At 50.6% G+C, this 17,044-nt stretch overlaps 1 protein-coding gene across 1 annotated transcript in view; it reads right to left on the reverse strand.

The window, feature by feature from the left end:
- Positions 1–1,807: 1,807 nt before the first annotated feature.
- Positions 1,808–17,044, reverse strand: part of ATP12A (ATPase H+/K+ transporting non-gastric alpha2 subunit) — a 95,749-nt gene continuing 80,512 nt past the window's right edge. The window contains exons 17-24 of the mRNA XM_064173102.1: positions 13,589–13,757; positions 12,321–12,475; positions 11,649–11,772; positions 10,128–10,273; positions 7,005–7,138; positions 4,716–4,817; positions 3,591–3,682; positions 1,808–2,347 (exon numbers count right to left, since the gene is read on the reverse strand). Coding sequence (XP_064029172.1) covers positions 2,319–2,347; positions 3,591–3,682; positions 4,716–4,817; positions 7,005–7,138; positions 10,128–10,273; positions 11,649–11,772; positions 12,321–12,475; positions 13,589–13,757 — 951 coding nt within the window. The 3' untranslated portion in view covers positions 1,808–2,318. The remainder of the gene's footprint in view (positions 2,348–3,590; positions 3,683–4,715; positions 4,818–7,004; positions 7,139–10,127; positions 10,274–11,648; positions 11,773–12,320; positions 12,476–13,588; positions 13,758–17,044) is intronic.

Consider the following 17,044-nt stretch of genomic DNA (forward strand, 5'->3'; position numbering starts at 1 on the left):
AAGTGACCCAAGATCACCCAGTCCAACACTAATCCAACCCCATTGTGGCCACCAAACCCTGTCCCAAAGTGCCATGGCCACAGGTTTCTTGCACACCTCCAGGGATGGGGACTCCACCACCTCCCTGGGCAGCCTGTGCCAGTCCTTGACCACTCTGGCAGCAAACAAATTGTTCCTCATCTCCAACCTAACCCTGCCCTGGTACAACTTCAGGCCATTTCCTCTCCTGAGAAAAGAGAGCAGAGCCCAACTCTCACCTCACTGCAACCTCCTTGCAGGGAGCTGCAGAGAGCAATGAGGTCTCCTTTCAGCCTCCTCTTCTCCAGGCTGCACAGCCCCACCTCCCTCAGCTGCTCCTCCCCAGCCCTCTTCTCCAGACCCTTCCCCAGCTTTGCTGCCCTTCATCTGGACCTGCTCCTGCCCCTCAATGTCCTTCTTGGAGTGAGGGCCCCAAAACTGATCCCAGGATTCTGTGGCCTCAGCAGTGCCACAGAACCCAGTGCCATGCATTGCTTATTGCAAAGCCTGTGTCTAAAGCACATGTGGCAGCTACTGCCTCTGCCAGAATGGCCAAATGGAACACCTGGTACCAAACAAGGCTCCCCCTGTGCCCATCTAATCCACACTAAGGTCCATTTAGCCAGAGAGGTTGTGGCCCTCAGAAAGTCTGGATTAAATTTAGCATTAGTAACAATTCCTTTGCTGCAAGAGTGGTCAGGGCTTGGCACAGGCTGCCCAGGGAGGTGGTGGAGTCCCCATCCCTGGAGGTGTGCAAGAAACCTGTGGCCATGGCACTTTGGGACAGGGTTTGGTGGCCATGGTGAGATTGAGTTGATGTTGGACTGGCTGATCTTGGGTAACCTTTGCAACCAGAATATCTCTGTGATTCTAAGTTGCTGTTTCTCATTTAAACACAAGCCTAGAAACCCTTAGAGAAGAAGCAGGGTGAGGAGGAGAGTTCCTGTTGCAGCAGATGGCAAGAGAGGGCATCAACAAAGCAGGAACCAAGAGAGCTGAGGGAAGGGAAAGGAAAGGTAGGGAAGGGAAGGGAAAATGTGTGGCCATGACACATTGGGACATGGTTTGGTGGCCATGGTGGGGTTGGGTTGGTGTTGGACTGGATGATCTTGGGTAACCTTTGCAACCAGAATAACTCTGTGATTCTGTGCTGCTGTTTCTCATTTAAACACAAGCCTAGAAACCCCTAGAGAAGAAGCAGGGTGAGGAGGAGAGTTCCTCTTGCAGCAGATGGCAAGAGAGGTCATCAACAAAGCAGGAGCCAAGAGAGCGGAGGGAAGGGAAAAAAGAAGGGAAGGGAAGGGAAGGGAAGGGAAGGGAAGGGAAGGGAAGGGAAGGGAAGGGAAGGGAAGGGAAGGGAAGGGAAGGGAAGGGAAGGGAAGGGAAGGGAAGGGAAGGGAAGGGAAGGGAAGGGAAGGGAAGGGAAGGGAAGGGAAGGGAAGGGAAGGGAAGGGAAGGGAAGGGAAGAGAAGGGAAGAGAAGGGAAGAGAAAATGTGTGGCCATGACATGTTGGGACATGGTTTGGTGGCCATGGTGGGGTTGGGTTGCTGGTTGGATTGGATGATCTTAGAGGCCTTTCCCAACCCAACCCACTCTAGGATCCTATGAAAATGTTCCCACTGGGAGGCTGTGCCTTGGTTTGCAAGATGCATTTATCCAGGCTGAAGGATGTTAGTGGTGCAAGAAACAATTCCAGGTGTGCACTTCTTTGCTTTCTGAGCTGGCAGAGCTCAGATCTTTTGCCCATGCACCCAGCCTGTGTTAGGTTTTGTAAGAGAAGGAGATGCAGACCTGCTTTCTGGAAAAAACCACACTAGTTTTATTATGAAATTCTTCCTGTACAGCATTTCCCCCCCCCGGATGAGGTAACACAGGTCTGTGTGTGCACTCGCTTGGAATTCAGTTCCACCAGCAAAAGGAAACCAGCAAACACCTTTAGTGCAAATTCATGCCTTAGATTGTGTGGGGCTTCTGTCTTTGGCTTTTCTTGCTTTATCTCTGTGCAGCTTTTCCTCTCAGAGCTCTCTCCAAGTTCATCTTTGCATGAGGAGGGGGAGTATGGTGCTTGATAACCAAAATAGGTAGCGTTTCGATTTGGAGACAAGTGCCAGCTTTACAGTCCAGTGGGAGGTCATTTGTCAGCCTCTGAAGTCCTTATTTCTTCATTAGACTCATGAAATCTCTTCTCCCCTTCACGGGGTGAACTCATGCTTGATATTGCACAGACAGGACACGAAAGCAGCAGAGCCTGGGTCGGGTGGGGAAGGAGCTCTCCCCAAGGAGGGAGCGCAGCAGGGTTTCAGTAGTACATGTTCTTGTCCCACCAGCCTGCAGGAGGAGAAGGGAGAGTGGGGGGGGTGGGAAAAAACCCTCAGTTATTTGTTATCCTCAGAAAGGAGGTCACAAATGGTCTGTTTTTAAGCAGCAGCTAAGGCAGGTGTATGAAGGAAGGGGTAGGAGAGGACACCTGGGAGGTGGCTGAGGAGAACCTCATGAGGTTTGATACAGCAAAGTGCAAGGTCCTGCACCTAGGTCAGGGCAATACTCAGTATCAGTCCAGGGTGGGGGATGAAGAGATTGAGAGCAGCCCTGCAGAGAAGGACTTGAGGGTGCTGGTAGGGGAGAAGCTGGGCAGGAGCCAGCAATGGGCAGTGGCAGCACAGAAGGCCAAGGGCAGCCTGGGCTGCATCCAAAGCAGTGTGGGCAGAGCTGGAGAGAGGAGATCCTGCCCCTCTGCTCTGACCTCACTGAACTCATTTTCTGGCCCCTAAGAGTTCAGAAGATGTGAAGATTTCCCATGTGGGCTGCAGAAGGGGGGGTGGTGGGGATGTTTGGATGGGTGGGCATGCTTGGATGGGTATGGATGTTTGGATGGGTGGGGATGTTTGGATGGGTGGGCATGTTTGGATGGGTATAGATGTTTGGATGGATGGCCCTAAGATAACCTTTGTGGCTCATGAATCCTTCTGATCCTGAGCTGCATCCAAAGCAGTGTGGACAGAGCTGGAGAGAGGGGATCCTGCCCCTCTGCTCTGTTCTGGGGAGACCTCACCTGCAGGGCTGGGGCCAGCTGTGGGACCCACAGCACAAGAGGGACATGGATCTGCTGGAGATGGTCCAGAGGAGGCCACAAATATGATCAGAGGGTTGGAGAAGCTCTGCTGTGGGGACAGGCTGGGAGAGTTTGGGCTCCAGACCTCAGAGCACCGATTCAATACCTGAAGGGGGCTACAGGATGGCTGGGGAGGGACTGTGTAGAAAGGCTTGGTTTGAAAGAGGGGCAATGGTTTGGAACTGGAGCAGGGTAGACTTAGTTTGGACTTTAGGAGGAGAAGCTCTTCACAGTGAGAGTGGTGAAACTCTGGACCAGGCTGCTCAGGGAGGTGGTTGAGGCTCCATCCCTGGAGACACTCAAGGTGTGTCTCGACAGGGCTCTGACCTAGTTGGGGATGTCCCTGCTGACTGCAGGGGGAGGTTGGATTGGGTGATCTTTGAGGGTCCCTTCCAACCTGATGCCATCTGTGAACCTGTGGCCCTACTATTAAAGCACCCAAGTAGAAGAGGCTCTTACTTCCTGGGTATCTCCTGATCAGCAGCTTGCGGACTTCATCGTAGACCCATATCAAGACTGCAAATGGTACAGCCACAAACCAGTACTGAAACCTGGCAGGGGGAGAAGAGGTTCTCAGTCAGAAACATCTAAGCAACTCAGCTGAATCTTTGATCTCTCTCTGCTCTTTGCTGTTACAGAAATAGACCCTGCCTTTCCTGCTGCTTTCCCTCTCAATCCAACAGTTAGAACCTAGATGCTGCTGATGTAGACCTCCCAATCTTGAGTGGTTGTTGAATGAAGTTATCCCAAGCACTTCCCAGGAGGAAATGGTGCCTGGTGGCATTGCAGGTGGAGATGGCAGGGGAAAAAATGGGACATTTCTGGCAGTGATGTATTTCAAATGAGAGCTTCTTGTCTAGATGCAAGTAAAATGCTCTCTAATCTCCCCAGAGTGTTGGGGAGCCTGGAAAAAAAGCTGACTGTTAACGTGCTGGTTGTGCACATGTAAGTTGTGGATACTTGGGAGGGGATAGAGTGGAAGAAGTAGTGAGGTTTTGTGTGGAAATGGGGAAAATAAAGCCCCTTTTGATCAAGAAATTGTCCTCCCTCTCTCATTAGGGAAAATTCCTTCAATGAAAGGGTTCTCAGGCACTGGAACAGCCTGTCCAGGATCCCAGGATCTCTTAGATTGGAAAAGTTCTTCGAGCTCCTCGAGTCCAATCATAAATTTCACACTGACAAGTGACTAAAGCAAATCCCCCAGCACAACATCTCAACTGCTATGGTTGGAGAGGGCCACCAGGATTACCCAGTCCAACCTTCAGCCCATCATCCTTCATCACTAGACCATAATAGCATTAATACCCAGGGAGAAGTAGGATGCAGTCACCATCCCTGGAGGTGTTCAAGAAACGTTTGGGCTTAGGGCCATGGTCTAAGAGTTGTCTACATGAAGAGGGTTGTGGTGTGGGCTTGATGTTCTCAAGGTCTTCTCCAACCAGGTTGATGCTGAATGTCCTCACACAGTCCTCCTGGAGCTGTGCTGCATGGACATGCTGCTTCCCACTGGTTTCTGCCAGGTTGGTAGGTCCATGTCTGTTTACAGGTGGAAGGGGAGGGCAGCAGAGCTGCCTCAGCACTCACCTCAGAGGTGTGAAGTTCAGGGCTGTGACATGTCCCAGGCCATAGGTAAGAATCAGAGCAATTCCTATCTGGGAAAATATACCCACCCAGATGACTTTGTTCCTACAAGACAACCAAAGAGGAAAGGTTAGAGGGCTCTGTCCTTGCATGGAAAGCTGATGGCACAGCAGAGGGCATGAATCATGCCCTCTGCTTGCACCATGTCTGTGTGCTCTGTGACTCAACTCTACAAGTGAAAAGGAAATACACATAGGTGTAGGCTCTGTACCTGCAGATAAAGAAAGGGAACCAATCTGCTGTCTATCAGCAATGCTCTGACTGAATGCCAGCCTCTGTGTGTGGCCCCTGTCCCACATTTTGAACTCCCTGAGGACAGCCACCACTCTCTTAGGGAGTCTGAGCAGCTGGAATCTCCTTGGAGGCTCAGCTTCTCTCAGGGAATTGCAACAGGCTGGGAGAGTTGGGCTTGTTCAGCCTGGAGAAGGTTCCAGGGAGACCTCAGAGTAGCCTTCCTGAAGAGGCTGCAGGAGAGCTGGGGAGGGACTTTGGACAAGGGCTTGTGGTGATGATAGGATGAGAAGCAATGGATTGAAGCTTGAGGAGGGGAGATGGAGAAGGGAGATGAGGAAGAAATTGTTGAGAGTGAAGGTGGGGAGAGACTGGCACAGGTTGCCCAGGGAGGTTGTGGAGCATAGAAGCAATGAACACCTCCAGGGAGGTTATGGAGCACAGAACCACTGAACACCTCCAGGGAGGTTGTGGAGCACAGAACCACTGAACATCTCCAGGGAGGTTGTGGAGCACAGAACCACTGAACACCTCCAGGGAGGTTGTGGAGCACAGAAGCACCCAATGTGATCAAAGATCACATTGGGTGCTTCTGTGCTCCACAACCTCCCTGGAGGTGTTCAAGGCCAGGCTGGATGAGGTCTTGAGCAACCTGTGCTGGTGAGAGGTATCCCTGCCCATGGATGAGGGAGTTGGGACTGGATGAGCTTCAAGGTCCCTTTCAACCCAAACCAATCTATGAGCTACAGAAAGAACTTAAGAGCCTGGAAACATCCTTTGATGTGCAATAAAGATTGTGATGAGTGGAAAGTTAATTCTGAGCTGGTGCTGTACTTTCAGAGTAACCAGCATGAGGTCTTTCTCTAGAGAGAATGAAGCCAATCAAGCCCAACCATACCCTAACTACCATGAGCATCATGAAGTAAGAAAGGGAGCAAAGGGGGGGTGGGGTGGGTGGGTGGTGGATAATCTTGCAGGTCTTTTCCAACAGAAACAGTTCTGTGATCACAGAATGCCAGGGGCTGGAAGGGACCTCCAAAGCTCAGCCAGTCCAAGCCCTGCCAGAGCAGCATCACCCAGAGCAGATCACACAGCAACACATCCAGACAGGTCTCAAATATCTCCAGAGAGGGAGACTTCACAACCCATCCTGGGCAGCCTGTTCCAGGGCTCTGTCACCCTCACAGGGGAAAAGAAAATCACAGACTCACAGCCACATGCAGGCTGGCAGAGCCCCTCGAGGTCACCAAGTCCAGCCTAGAACCCTGCTCTGCAAGATGCACCTTAAACCATAGCCCCAAGCACCACATCCAAACCACCCTGAAGCACCTGCAGGGTGGGTGGCTCCAGCACCTCCCTGGGCAGCTCAATCCAATCCCTGACCACTCTCTCTGTAAAAATTCCTCCTCCTGTTTCCATGGCACTTCCCATGCCTCAGCTTCCACCACTGCCCCTGGTGCTGGCATTGGGCAGCACTCAGCAGAGCCTGGCTCCAGCCTCCTGGCACTCACCTGCACATCTTTACAACCATCAATGAGGTCACCTCTCAGGCTCTTTCTCTCTAAGGTCCCAGCCCCAGCTCCCTCAGGCTCTCCTCACAAGGATGATGTTCACTGCCTTCAGCACCTCTGTGGCTCTGTGCTGGAGTCTCTCAAGCAGCTCCCTTAGGTCCTTCTTGAACTGAGGGGCCCAGAACTGGACACAGGACTCCAGATGCAGCCTCACCCAAGTGGAGAAGAGGAAGGAGAACCTCTCTGGGCCCAGCCCTACTGATCCACCCCAGAATGGCATTGTCCCTGCTGGCCACCAGAGCACATTGCTGGTTCTATGATACCAAAGGGTTTGAGCTCTGCCCTTGCTTGAAGCCAGCTTTATCCTTTGCTCAAGTGGGCAAAGTCGCTGAGCTAACCTTCTCCCAAGGGCAGCAGAAGGCTGACTTAGCCTCTTGTGCCAGGCAAAGAACCTCCACAAAACCTCCCCAAACCCAAGCCAAACCCTTACCTGAAAAGCCCCTGCTGGAAGATGGAATTCCTTCGTGTTTTCCTGATGATGAGGTCAGCCACTTGCTGGATGGTGATGCTGACAAAGAAAGCAGTGTAGCCAGTCCACTGCAGGTACGTCCTCTGGTACTTGGTCTGCGGAGCAAAGGGAGAGCAGAGCAGCCTGAGCGCAGCCCCTCGCACCCTGCGGAGGGGCAGTGCGGAGCCTGCAGACCCCTCCGGTTACAGAGGTGGCAGTGCGGAGCCTGCAGACCCCTCCGGTTACACAGGTGTCAGTGCGGAGCCAGCAGACCCCTCCGGTTACAGAGGTGGCAGTGCGGAGCCCGCGGACCCCTCCGGTTACAGAGGTGGCAGTGAGGAGCCCGCAGACCCCTCCGGTTACAGAGGTGGCAGTGAGGAGCCCGCAGACCCCTCCGGTTGCAGAGGTGGCAGTGAGGAGCCCGCAGACCCCTCCGGTTACAGAGGTGGCAGTGCGGAGCCCGCGGACCCCTCCGGTTACAGAGGTGGCAGTGCGGAGCCCGCGGACCCCTCCGGTTACAGAGGTGGCAGTGAGGAGCCCGCAGACCCCTCCGGTTACAGAGGTGGCAGTGCGGAGCCCGCAGACCCCTCCGGTTACAGAGGTGGCAGTGCGGAGCTCCTGGGACGGAGCAAGGCTCAGGCTGTGGCCACTGCTTCTGCCCTGCTGGTTGCTGGGGGTGAGGCTGAAGCAGCAGCTGGGGGTAAGGAGGTGTTGGAATTGATTCGTTAATGTCATTAGCGGCTTATTATTGTCTCTATTGATTAATGCCATTGCTGATGTATTAAGATCGATTCAGTAACACCAATATTGACTTAGTAATGCCCTTATTGATTAATGGTAGTATTGGTTTATGAATGTCTATACTGATTAATGCCATTGTTGATGTATTGATTCAGTAACATCAATATTGACTTATTAATGCCCTCATTGATTAATGGCAGTATTGCTTTATTAATGTCTCTATTGATTAATGCCATCAGTAACATCAATATTGACTTATTAATGCCCTTATTGATTAATGGCAGTATTGCTTTATGAATGTCTCTATTGATTAATGCCATCAGTAACATCAATATTGACTTATTAATGCCCTTATTGATTAGTAGCAGTATTGGTTTATGAATGTCTCTATTGATTAATGCCATTGTTGATGTATTAAGATTGATTCAGTGACATCAATATTGACTTATTAATGCCCTCATTGATTAATGGCATTATTGCTTTATGAATGTCTATATTGATTAATGCCATCAGTAACATCAATATTGACTTATTAATGCCCTTATTGATTAATGGCACTATTGCTTTATGAATGTCTCTATTGATTAATGCCATTGTTGATGTATTAAGATTGATTCAGTGACATCAATATTGACTTATTAATGCCCTCATTGATTAATGGCAGTATTGGGTTATGAATGTCTCTATTGATTGATGCCATTGTTGATGTATTAACATTAATGTTGATTCAGTAACATCAATATTGATTTATTAATGCCCTTATTGATTTATTAATGTCTATATTGGTTTATCAATGTCTATATTTATTAATGTTAACATTAATGTTAACATTGAGTTGTTAATGTCAATATTGATTTATGAAAGTAAATATTGATCTATTAATGAGGTTATTGATGTATTGATGGTGTTATTGCTGTACTAATGGTGTTATTGATGGATTAATGCCATTAATGATGCATTAACATGAATGTTGATGTTCTTATGCCATTATTCATTCATTAATGCCATTATTGAGTCATTTTAATGCCAATATGGATGTATTAATGCCATTATTGAGTCATTTTAATGCCATTATTGACATATTAATGCCAATGTGGATGCATTAATGCCATTATTGATTGTTTTTAATGCCATTATTGACTGTTTTTAATGCCATTATTGATGTATTAATGTCAATATTGATGTATTAATGCCATTATTGATTCGTTTTAATGGCATTATTGATTCATTAATGCCAATATAGACACTTTAATGCCATTAGGGATTAATTTTAATGCTATTATTGATGTATTAATGTCATTATTAACTCATTTAAATGCCATTATTGATGTACTAATGCCAATATTGATGCATTAATGCCATTATGGGTTCATTTTAATGCCATTATTGATGTATTATTGTCATTAATGATGTTCTAATGCCATTATTGATTCATTAATGCCAACATTGATGCATTAATGTCAAGATTGATGTATTAATATCAATATCAATGTATTAATGCCATCATTGATGTATTAATGTAAGTATTGACAGCATTATTTATTAATATTAATATTGATTTATTGGTGTTATATTGATTTATTAATGTCAATGCTAATTTATTATTGTCAATATTGATTTATTAATTATTTGTGCCTTGTGATTTACTGCAGGGGGAGTGAAAGGGAAGAGTCTGCAAGGTAAGTCACAGCAGGTCTGAGTGAACATGTTGGAGCTAAACAGAGAGTCCAGAGAAGAAGGTTCATCCCCAGAGGCTTCAAGCAGATAAAAGGGAAGCTGTAAGTGAATGAATGAAAGGATGGAGTCTCTGAGGCACTTGGTGCCATGATCTGGTTGATTGTCTAGGGCTGGGTGCTAGGTTGGGCTGGAGGAGCTTGGAGCTCTCTTCCAACCTGCTTGATTCTATGAATGAAAGAGCTACGTGGCTGAAAGCTCTGTCCTGAAAGAGCAGTGGCTGACAGCTCACTGGTTTTGCATTTCAATCTCTGTCTCTTTCTTTCCACCATCCTTTGCTTTGGAGGAGAGTGCAGAGCATTTGGATGAGAGGCAGTGCAAGGATCACTCAGTGCAAGGATCACTCAGTCCTTCTCTCTGCAACTGCTTATCCAGAGAGGTGTTGGAGGCCCCAGCCCTGCAGACATTCAAGGTCAATCTTGATGGGGCCCTGAGCAACCTGATCTAAAGCTCTGGGACATGGCTTAGTGGTGGTGGTGCAGGGTTGGACTTGATGAGCTCAGAGGTCTGCTCTAACTGAGACAACTCTATGATTCTCTGTCCCTGCTGACTGCAGGGAGGGGGTTGGACAAGATGACCTTCAAGGGTCCCTTCCAACCCAGTGCACTGCATGGTTCTGTGATTCCTTACCCATTGCTGTCCATAGGAATCCTCAAAGTCATTAATGGCATTGCTCTCCCAGGCCACTCGCACGCCGAGCAGCGTGTGAGGGAGGAAACCTTGCTCAGCATACACAGTGAAATAGGTGACAAAGGCTCCCACTGACTGCATGATACCTGCAAAATCAACGAGGTAGACATGAGGAAGAAGCCCAGTTCAGGAGTGATGGATGTCAGCATGGAGCTATCTCCCACGGCATGGACCTTGCTGGGAGTCTCAGGCTGGTTTTAGAGCCTGTAGCTCTCCAAGGTTCTTGACCCCTGTAGATGAAATCCTGTTGTGCTGAATGCATCAACACAGTTCAACATTCAGCCTGTGTCATTGAATAATGAGCAGCAGAAGGGAGTCAGGAGTTTGCCTGGAAAGGCAAAGGAGACCTCCCCAGGAGCCTGCACTGGTGGCTGGCAGCCCAGAGCCAGCTGTGTGCTGGCTGCAGGCAGAGCAGGGAGAGCAGCAGCACAGGGAGGGGATTCTGCCCCTCGAATCTGCTCTGCTCAGACCTCACCTGCAGCACTGCCTCCAGTGCTGGGGAACACAGCACAAGAGGGTCACAGAGCAGGTCCAGAGGAGGCCATGAAGATGGTCAGAGGGCTGGAGAGCCTCTGCTGTGGGGACAGGCTGGGAGGGTTGAGACTGTTCAGCCTTGGGAAGAGAAGGCTCCAGGGAGACCTTAGAGCAGTACCTGAAGGAGCTTCAGAAGAGCTGGGGAGGGACTTTCAATGAGTGCTGGGAGTGCCAGGATGAGGGAGAATGGCTTTGAGGTGGAAGAGGGGAGAGTGAGAGTGGAGATGAGGAAGAGATTGTTGAGAGTGAGGGTGGGGAGAGACTGGCACAGGTTGCCCAGGGAGGTTTCAGATGACACTTCCTGGAGGTCACAGGATCACAGCTCACAGGATGTTAGGGGTTGGAAGGGATCCAAGGAGATCATCCAGTCCAACCCTCCTGCCAGAGCAGGACAATCCTATCTAACACAGATCACAGAGGGACACATCCAGACAGGCCTGGAAAAGCTCCAGAGAAGGAGACTCCACAACCTCTCTGGGGAGTCTGTTCCAGTGCTCTGTGACCCTTCCAATCAAGAAGTTCCCCCTTGTGTGGAGGCAGAACCTCTTTTGCTGCAACTTACACCCACTGCTCTTTGTCCTACCCCAGGGAGCAGTGAGCAGAGCCTGTGCCCCCCTCCTGACAGCCCTCAGATAGTTAGAAACATTTATCAAGCCCCCTCTAAGTCTTCTTTTCTCCAGCCTAAAAAGTCTGGAGTGTGGATGTTGAAGGCCAGGTTGGATGGGGCTTTGAGCAACCTGTGCTGGTGAGAGGTGCCCCTGCCCATGCCAGAAGGGGTTGGAACTGGATGAGCTTTGAGGTCCCTTCCAACCCAACCCATTCTATGACTCTGTGAAAGAGCCAAGTTTCAGCTCCCCCTTTTCTAAGCGCTGAAGGGACTTGGCTCTGCCTGGGCTGCAGGTCCCAGGCAGGTTTCTGGGCACCTACCGATCTGCAGGTAGGAGTAGACTGCCAGCTGCTGGTTCACCAGCCTGTCCTTCTTCTTGTTTCGAGGTCTCCTGTTCATGATATCACTTTCAGCCTTCTCGTAGGCTAAGGCCACGGAGGGGATCTGCAACAGAAACAAACCATCAGTGCCCCGGGGCCAGTGCTCAGCTGCCTGGCAGGCAGGAAAGCTTTGGTTCCCAGGTGGTTCCCTTGGCATTCCAGGCAGAGCAAGTGGGGAAAGGCTCCCCCTGGCACTCTCCTGGCGTTTATAAAGGAGCTGAGGGAAGCCTGAAGCTGTTTCAGAGGATCTGAAGCCCAGATGACAAGGCAGAGGGCTAGAGGCTGCTGAAAGCATGAGAGGATGGTTCAGATCTGGGATGAAAAGACTCTCTCATGCTTTCAGCAGCCTCCAGCCTGTAGTCCCTGCAGTGCCTGCAGCAGTCTGTGTGATCCCTTGGTTGGACACAGCTCTTCTGCACACATGGATCAGAAGAGATCTTTTCTCTCCTCTCCCTCTCTGCAGGTTATTTCCTGCTCTCTCTATTCCTGCCTGCTTTTAATCTGCTCCTCAACTCTTTCACCAGGGGAAGGCAACTCAATCTTTGAGTGTCCTGCATGTTCCCCTGCACCCAGCCCTCACTTGTCAGGGTGCTGCAGCTGCCCCCAGCTTACAATGTCTGTGCCCAGGTCGATGAACAGGATGGTGATAGTGCCAATGGGCAGTGGGATGCTGGCAATGATGTAGATGAGAAAGGGGCAGAGCTCAGCAATGTTCTTGGTCAGAGTGTAGGCAATTGTCTTCTTCAGGTTGTCAAAGATCAGGCGGCCTGGAGGGGAAGGAGACACTGCTGTGAGAGCTGGGGGTCAGCAGGGGTCAGCAGGACAAAAAGGTCACAGGCTCACAAAATCACAGAATGAACCAGGTTGGAAAAGACCTTCAAGATCATTGAGTCCAACCTAGCAGCCAGCACCTTCTAATGAACCAAACCCTGGCACTAAGTGCCTCATCCAGCCTCCTCTTAAACACCTCCAGGGATGGGGACTTCACCACCTCCCCAGGCAGCCCATTCCAATGGCAATCACTCCTATTGTGGAGAACTTCTTCCTAACATCCAGCCTGAACCTGCCCTGGCACAGCTTGAGGCTGTGTCATAGAGTCATAGAATCAGGCAGGCTGGAAGAGAGCTCCAAGCTCCTGCAGCCCAGCCTAGCCCCCAGCCCTGCCCAACCAACCAGACCATGGCACTAAGTGCCCCAGCCAGGCTTGGCTGCAACACCTCCAGCCACGGCCACTCCACCACCTCCCTGGGCAGCCCATTCCAATGCCAATCACTCTCTCTGCCAGCAACTTCCTAACAACATCCAGCCTAGACCTGCCCTGGCACAGCTTGAGGATGTGTCACAGAGTCATAGAATCAGGCAGGCTGGAAGAGAGCTCCAAGATCCTGCAGCCCAACCTAGCACCCAGCCCTGCCCAACCTGCCCTGGCACAGCTTCAGGCTGTGTCCCCTTCTTCTGGCCCTGGCTGCCTGGCAGCAGAGCCCAACCCCACCTGGCTACAGCCTCCCTGCAGGCAGCTGCAGGCAGCAATCAGCTCTGCCCTGAGCCTCCTCTGCTGCAGGCTGCACCCCCCCAGCTCCTAAGTGAAATCACTCACTGCTGCGTCTGCCTTCATAGAACCATAGAATGGTTTAGGTTGGAAGGGACCTCAAGGATCATCCAGCTCCAATCCCCTGCCCTAGGCAGGGACACCTCCCACTAGAGCAGGTTGCTCAAGGCCTCATCCAAGCTGGCCTTAAACACCTCCAGGGAGGTTGTGGAGCACAGAAGCCCAGAATGGGATCTTTGCCCAAGGGGAAACTGGAGCAGTGATGTCCACACTGCCACTGCCTTCTGGCTGTTAGGAGCTCCCATTTCAAGCAAGATGATTTTTTTTTTACCTTCCTCCACGCCTGTGACAATAGAGGCAAAGTTATCATCCAGCAGCACCATATCAGCTGCGTTTTTGGCTGCATCAGAGCCAGCAATCCCCATAGCGATTCCGATGTCTGCTTTCTTCAGGGCAGGGGAGTCGTTGACTCCATCTCCGGTCACGGCGACAACTGCTCCCTGGAACACACAAAAGGATCCAGCTGTGAGGGTATTGCTGTGATGCTGCAGCCATCCCCTGAGGACAGTCTGCCCTCAGCTCTCTCCATGGCTTTACACCTCTAGAGGCTGTGACGTTCTGAATCCCCCTTTTGGCTCCCACATGGAATCACAGAATCAGTCAGGGTTGAAGGAAGCACAGGGACAGGAGGTTGAGATAGAGAAGGAGACTCCACAGCCCCCCTGGGCAGCCTGTTCCAGGGCTCTGTCACCTTCACAGGGAAGAAATTCCTCCTCACAACACAACTTTCTCAGGGAGCACTAAGTTGTACTGTGCCATCTCTTCTACTGCATCCAGTACCTCAAGGGGGGCTACAAGAAAGCCAGGAAAAGACTTTTGACAAGGGCTTGTAGTGATGGGAACATGGCACCTTGGGACCTGGTTTAATGGCCATGATGGTACTGGTTGAAGGTTGGACCTGATGAACTTAGAGGGCTCTACCAACCAAAAAGGGTTCTCTGACTATGAACTGCTCTTTTTCATTTAGCTTTCCATGGTCTTCATCAAATAGAGCCTTCAACCCATGCACAGCTTCCTTAGGGTGAGAAAACAGGTAGGGGCCAGAACCATGAATGCTGGAATCAGAGAATGGTCTGGGTTGGAAGTGACCTCTAAAGTTCATCCAGTCCCACCCCCTCTGCACTCAGCAGGGACATAGAATCACAGAATCAGTCAGGGTTGGAAGGGAGCACAAGGAGCAGCCAGTCCCAACCCCTCTGCCATGCCCAGGGACACCCTACCCTAGAGCAGGCTGCACACAGCCTCAGCCAGCCTGGCCTCAAACACCTCCAGCCATGGGGCCTCAACCACCTCCCTGGGCAACCCATTCCAGCCTCTCACCACTCTCCTGCTCAACAACTTCCTCCTCACCTCCAGCCTCACTCTCCCCACCTCCAGCTTTGCTCCATTCCCCCCTGTCCTGTCACTCCCTCACACCCTCAAAAGTCCCTCCCCAGCTTTTTTGGAGCCCCCTTCAGATGTTGGAAGGCCACAAGAAGGTCCCCTGGGAGCCTCCTCTGCTCCAGCCTGCACAGTCCCAACTCTTTCAGTCTGTGCTCACAGCAGAGCTGCTGCAGCCTCTGAGCATCCTCCTGGCCCTGCTCTGGACACTCTCCAGCATCTCCACAGCCCTCTTGTCCCAGGGGCTCCAGAGCTGGATGCAGCACTCCAGGTGGGCTCTCAGCAGAGCGGTGTAGAGAGGGAGAAAATGTAGCCAGAAAGATGCTAGGGCAGAGTGAACACAGCAACCTCAGCCTGAGGGGTGGCAGATGCCTGTAGCTGAGTTTGTCATCCAGGCTCCTTTCTTGGTAGAAACGAGAAACTGATAGCATCACAGAATGGGTTGGGTTAGAAGGGGCCTCAAAGCTCATCCAGTTCCAACCCCTACTGCCATGAATCAAAGAAGGAAAAACTCAGACTACTCCAAAGAAGGAAAACTCTGCTTATCCAAAAGAAGTAAAAGTGATTATCCCAAGGAAGGAAAACTGATTTCCCCAGGGAAGGAAAAACTCTGATTGCCCCAAAGAAGGAAAACTCTGATTGCCCCAAAGAAGGAAAACTCTGATTACCCAAAAGAAGGAAAACTCTGCTTATGCCAAAGAAGGAAAACCTCTGATTACCCCAAAGAAGGAAAACACTGCTTATCCCAAAGGAGGAGAACTCTGATTACCCCAAAGAAGGAGAAACTTGGACTACCCCAAAGAAGGAAAGCTGGTTACCTAAAAGAAGGAGAACTGATCACCCCAAAGAAGGAAAACTCTGCTTATCCCAAAGAAGGAAAACTCTGCTTATCCCAAAGGAGGAAGGCTGGTTACCCAAAAGAAGGAAAACTCTGATTACCCCAAAGAAGGAAAACTGATTATCCCAAGGAAGGAAAACTCTGCTTATCCAAAGAAGGAAAGCTCTGATTACCCCAAAGAAGGAGAAACTTGGACTACCCCAAAGAAGGAAAGCTGGTTACCTAAAAGAAGGAGAACTGATTACTCAGAAGAAGGAGAACTGATCACCCCAAAGAAGCAAAACTGATCACCCCAAAGAAGCAAAACTGATCACCCCAAAGAAGGAGAACTCTGCTCATCCCTCCCAGCTCCTTTGCTACCCCCCCACTGAAGCCATCTACTGCAGCTCTAGGTCCTGCTCCAGCTGATGCAGATGGTCCTGGCCTGACAGCACTGCAGAGAGCTCTGCCTGGGCAAAAGCCTGGCCAAGTGATTAATGCAGATGCTGAATGTCCCTGTGGGGATTTAGCAGAGTGGCACTGCCTATAAATACTGCTCAGGACAGAAGGGCTTATCAGCTCTAAGTCCTAAACATAGCTTGCTGGCTGCCTGGCTTGAGCTGAGGCAGGGAGAGTGTCCCTCTCCATCCTTTAAAGAGCCTGATCTGCTGGGTCTGGGGGTGTCTAGCAGAGCAGGGCATTTACCCCCTGTCTGCCAAAGGCCATCCAAAAAGAACACTAAGAAGAGATTAAATGGAAAGATTTTATCCCTCCTTTTTCCCCCCCTCCCTCTTTTAATAGAGTGCTGTGAAAGCAGCTGAGGCTTAACCCAAAGAGCTGCTACTGCTGGTTGGAGAGCAGAACTGCCAAACCAAAACCATGTTCCTGTGCCACAGCTCTTCCTTCCCAGCGTTCAGGCACAGCAGGAATGCAGCTTTCAGTTCACAGCAGCTGCTTTGCAGGGTGTTGTATCTGAGGGGAGAAGCTCCTGCTGGCACTTTGGCCCTCTTCCAGAGCTCTGGATATGTCATTTCTCTCCCTCCTGCCCCTGCTGCTGGCTGCTCTCCATGCTGCTTTACCTAATATTGCCTCTGGACAAACTCTCTTAAACCCCTGCTCTCCGTGGCTTGTTTTGCAGGCTTTGAAACTCACACAGAGATAAGGCTTGGTCCTACATAAATCATGCTGTGATATTCTGTGGGATTCATACCTTATCTCCTCTCTAAACATTCCTGTGGGTGGGAAGTGCATACAGCTAAATGGCTAGGAGAGATAAGAGGAGAGGCTGTGGGAACAGGTTGCCTTTATCCAGGGTTTCAGGAATTCCCAAGGGAAGGCTGCTTCCCAAAGAGTGCCCAGGAGGTGCAGCACAGCCTCACTGAAGGCACTGGGATGGAAGGGACCCCCATAAGACAGGAGGCTCTGGGAACAGGATGCCTTTATCTGGGCTTTAAAGAATTCCTGGGGGAAGGCTGCTTCCCAAAGAGTGCCCAGGAGGTGCAGCACAGCCTCACTGAAGGCACTGGGATA

This window comes from Pogoniulus pusillus, chromosome 38, assembly GCF_015220805.1.
Source record: "Pogoniulus pusillus isolate bPogPus1 chromosome 38, bPogPus1.pri, whole genome shotgun sequence".
Lineage (NCBI taxonomy): Eukaryota > Metazoa > Chordata > Aves > Piciformes > Lybiidae > Pogoniulus > Pogoniulus pusillus.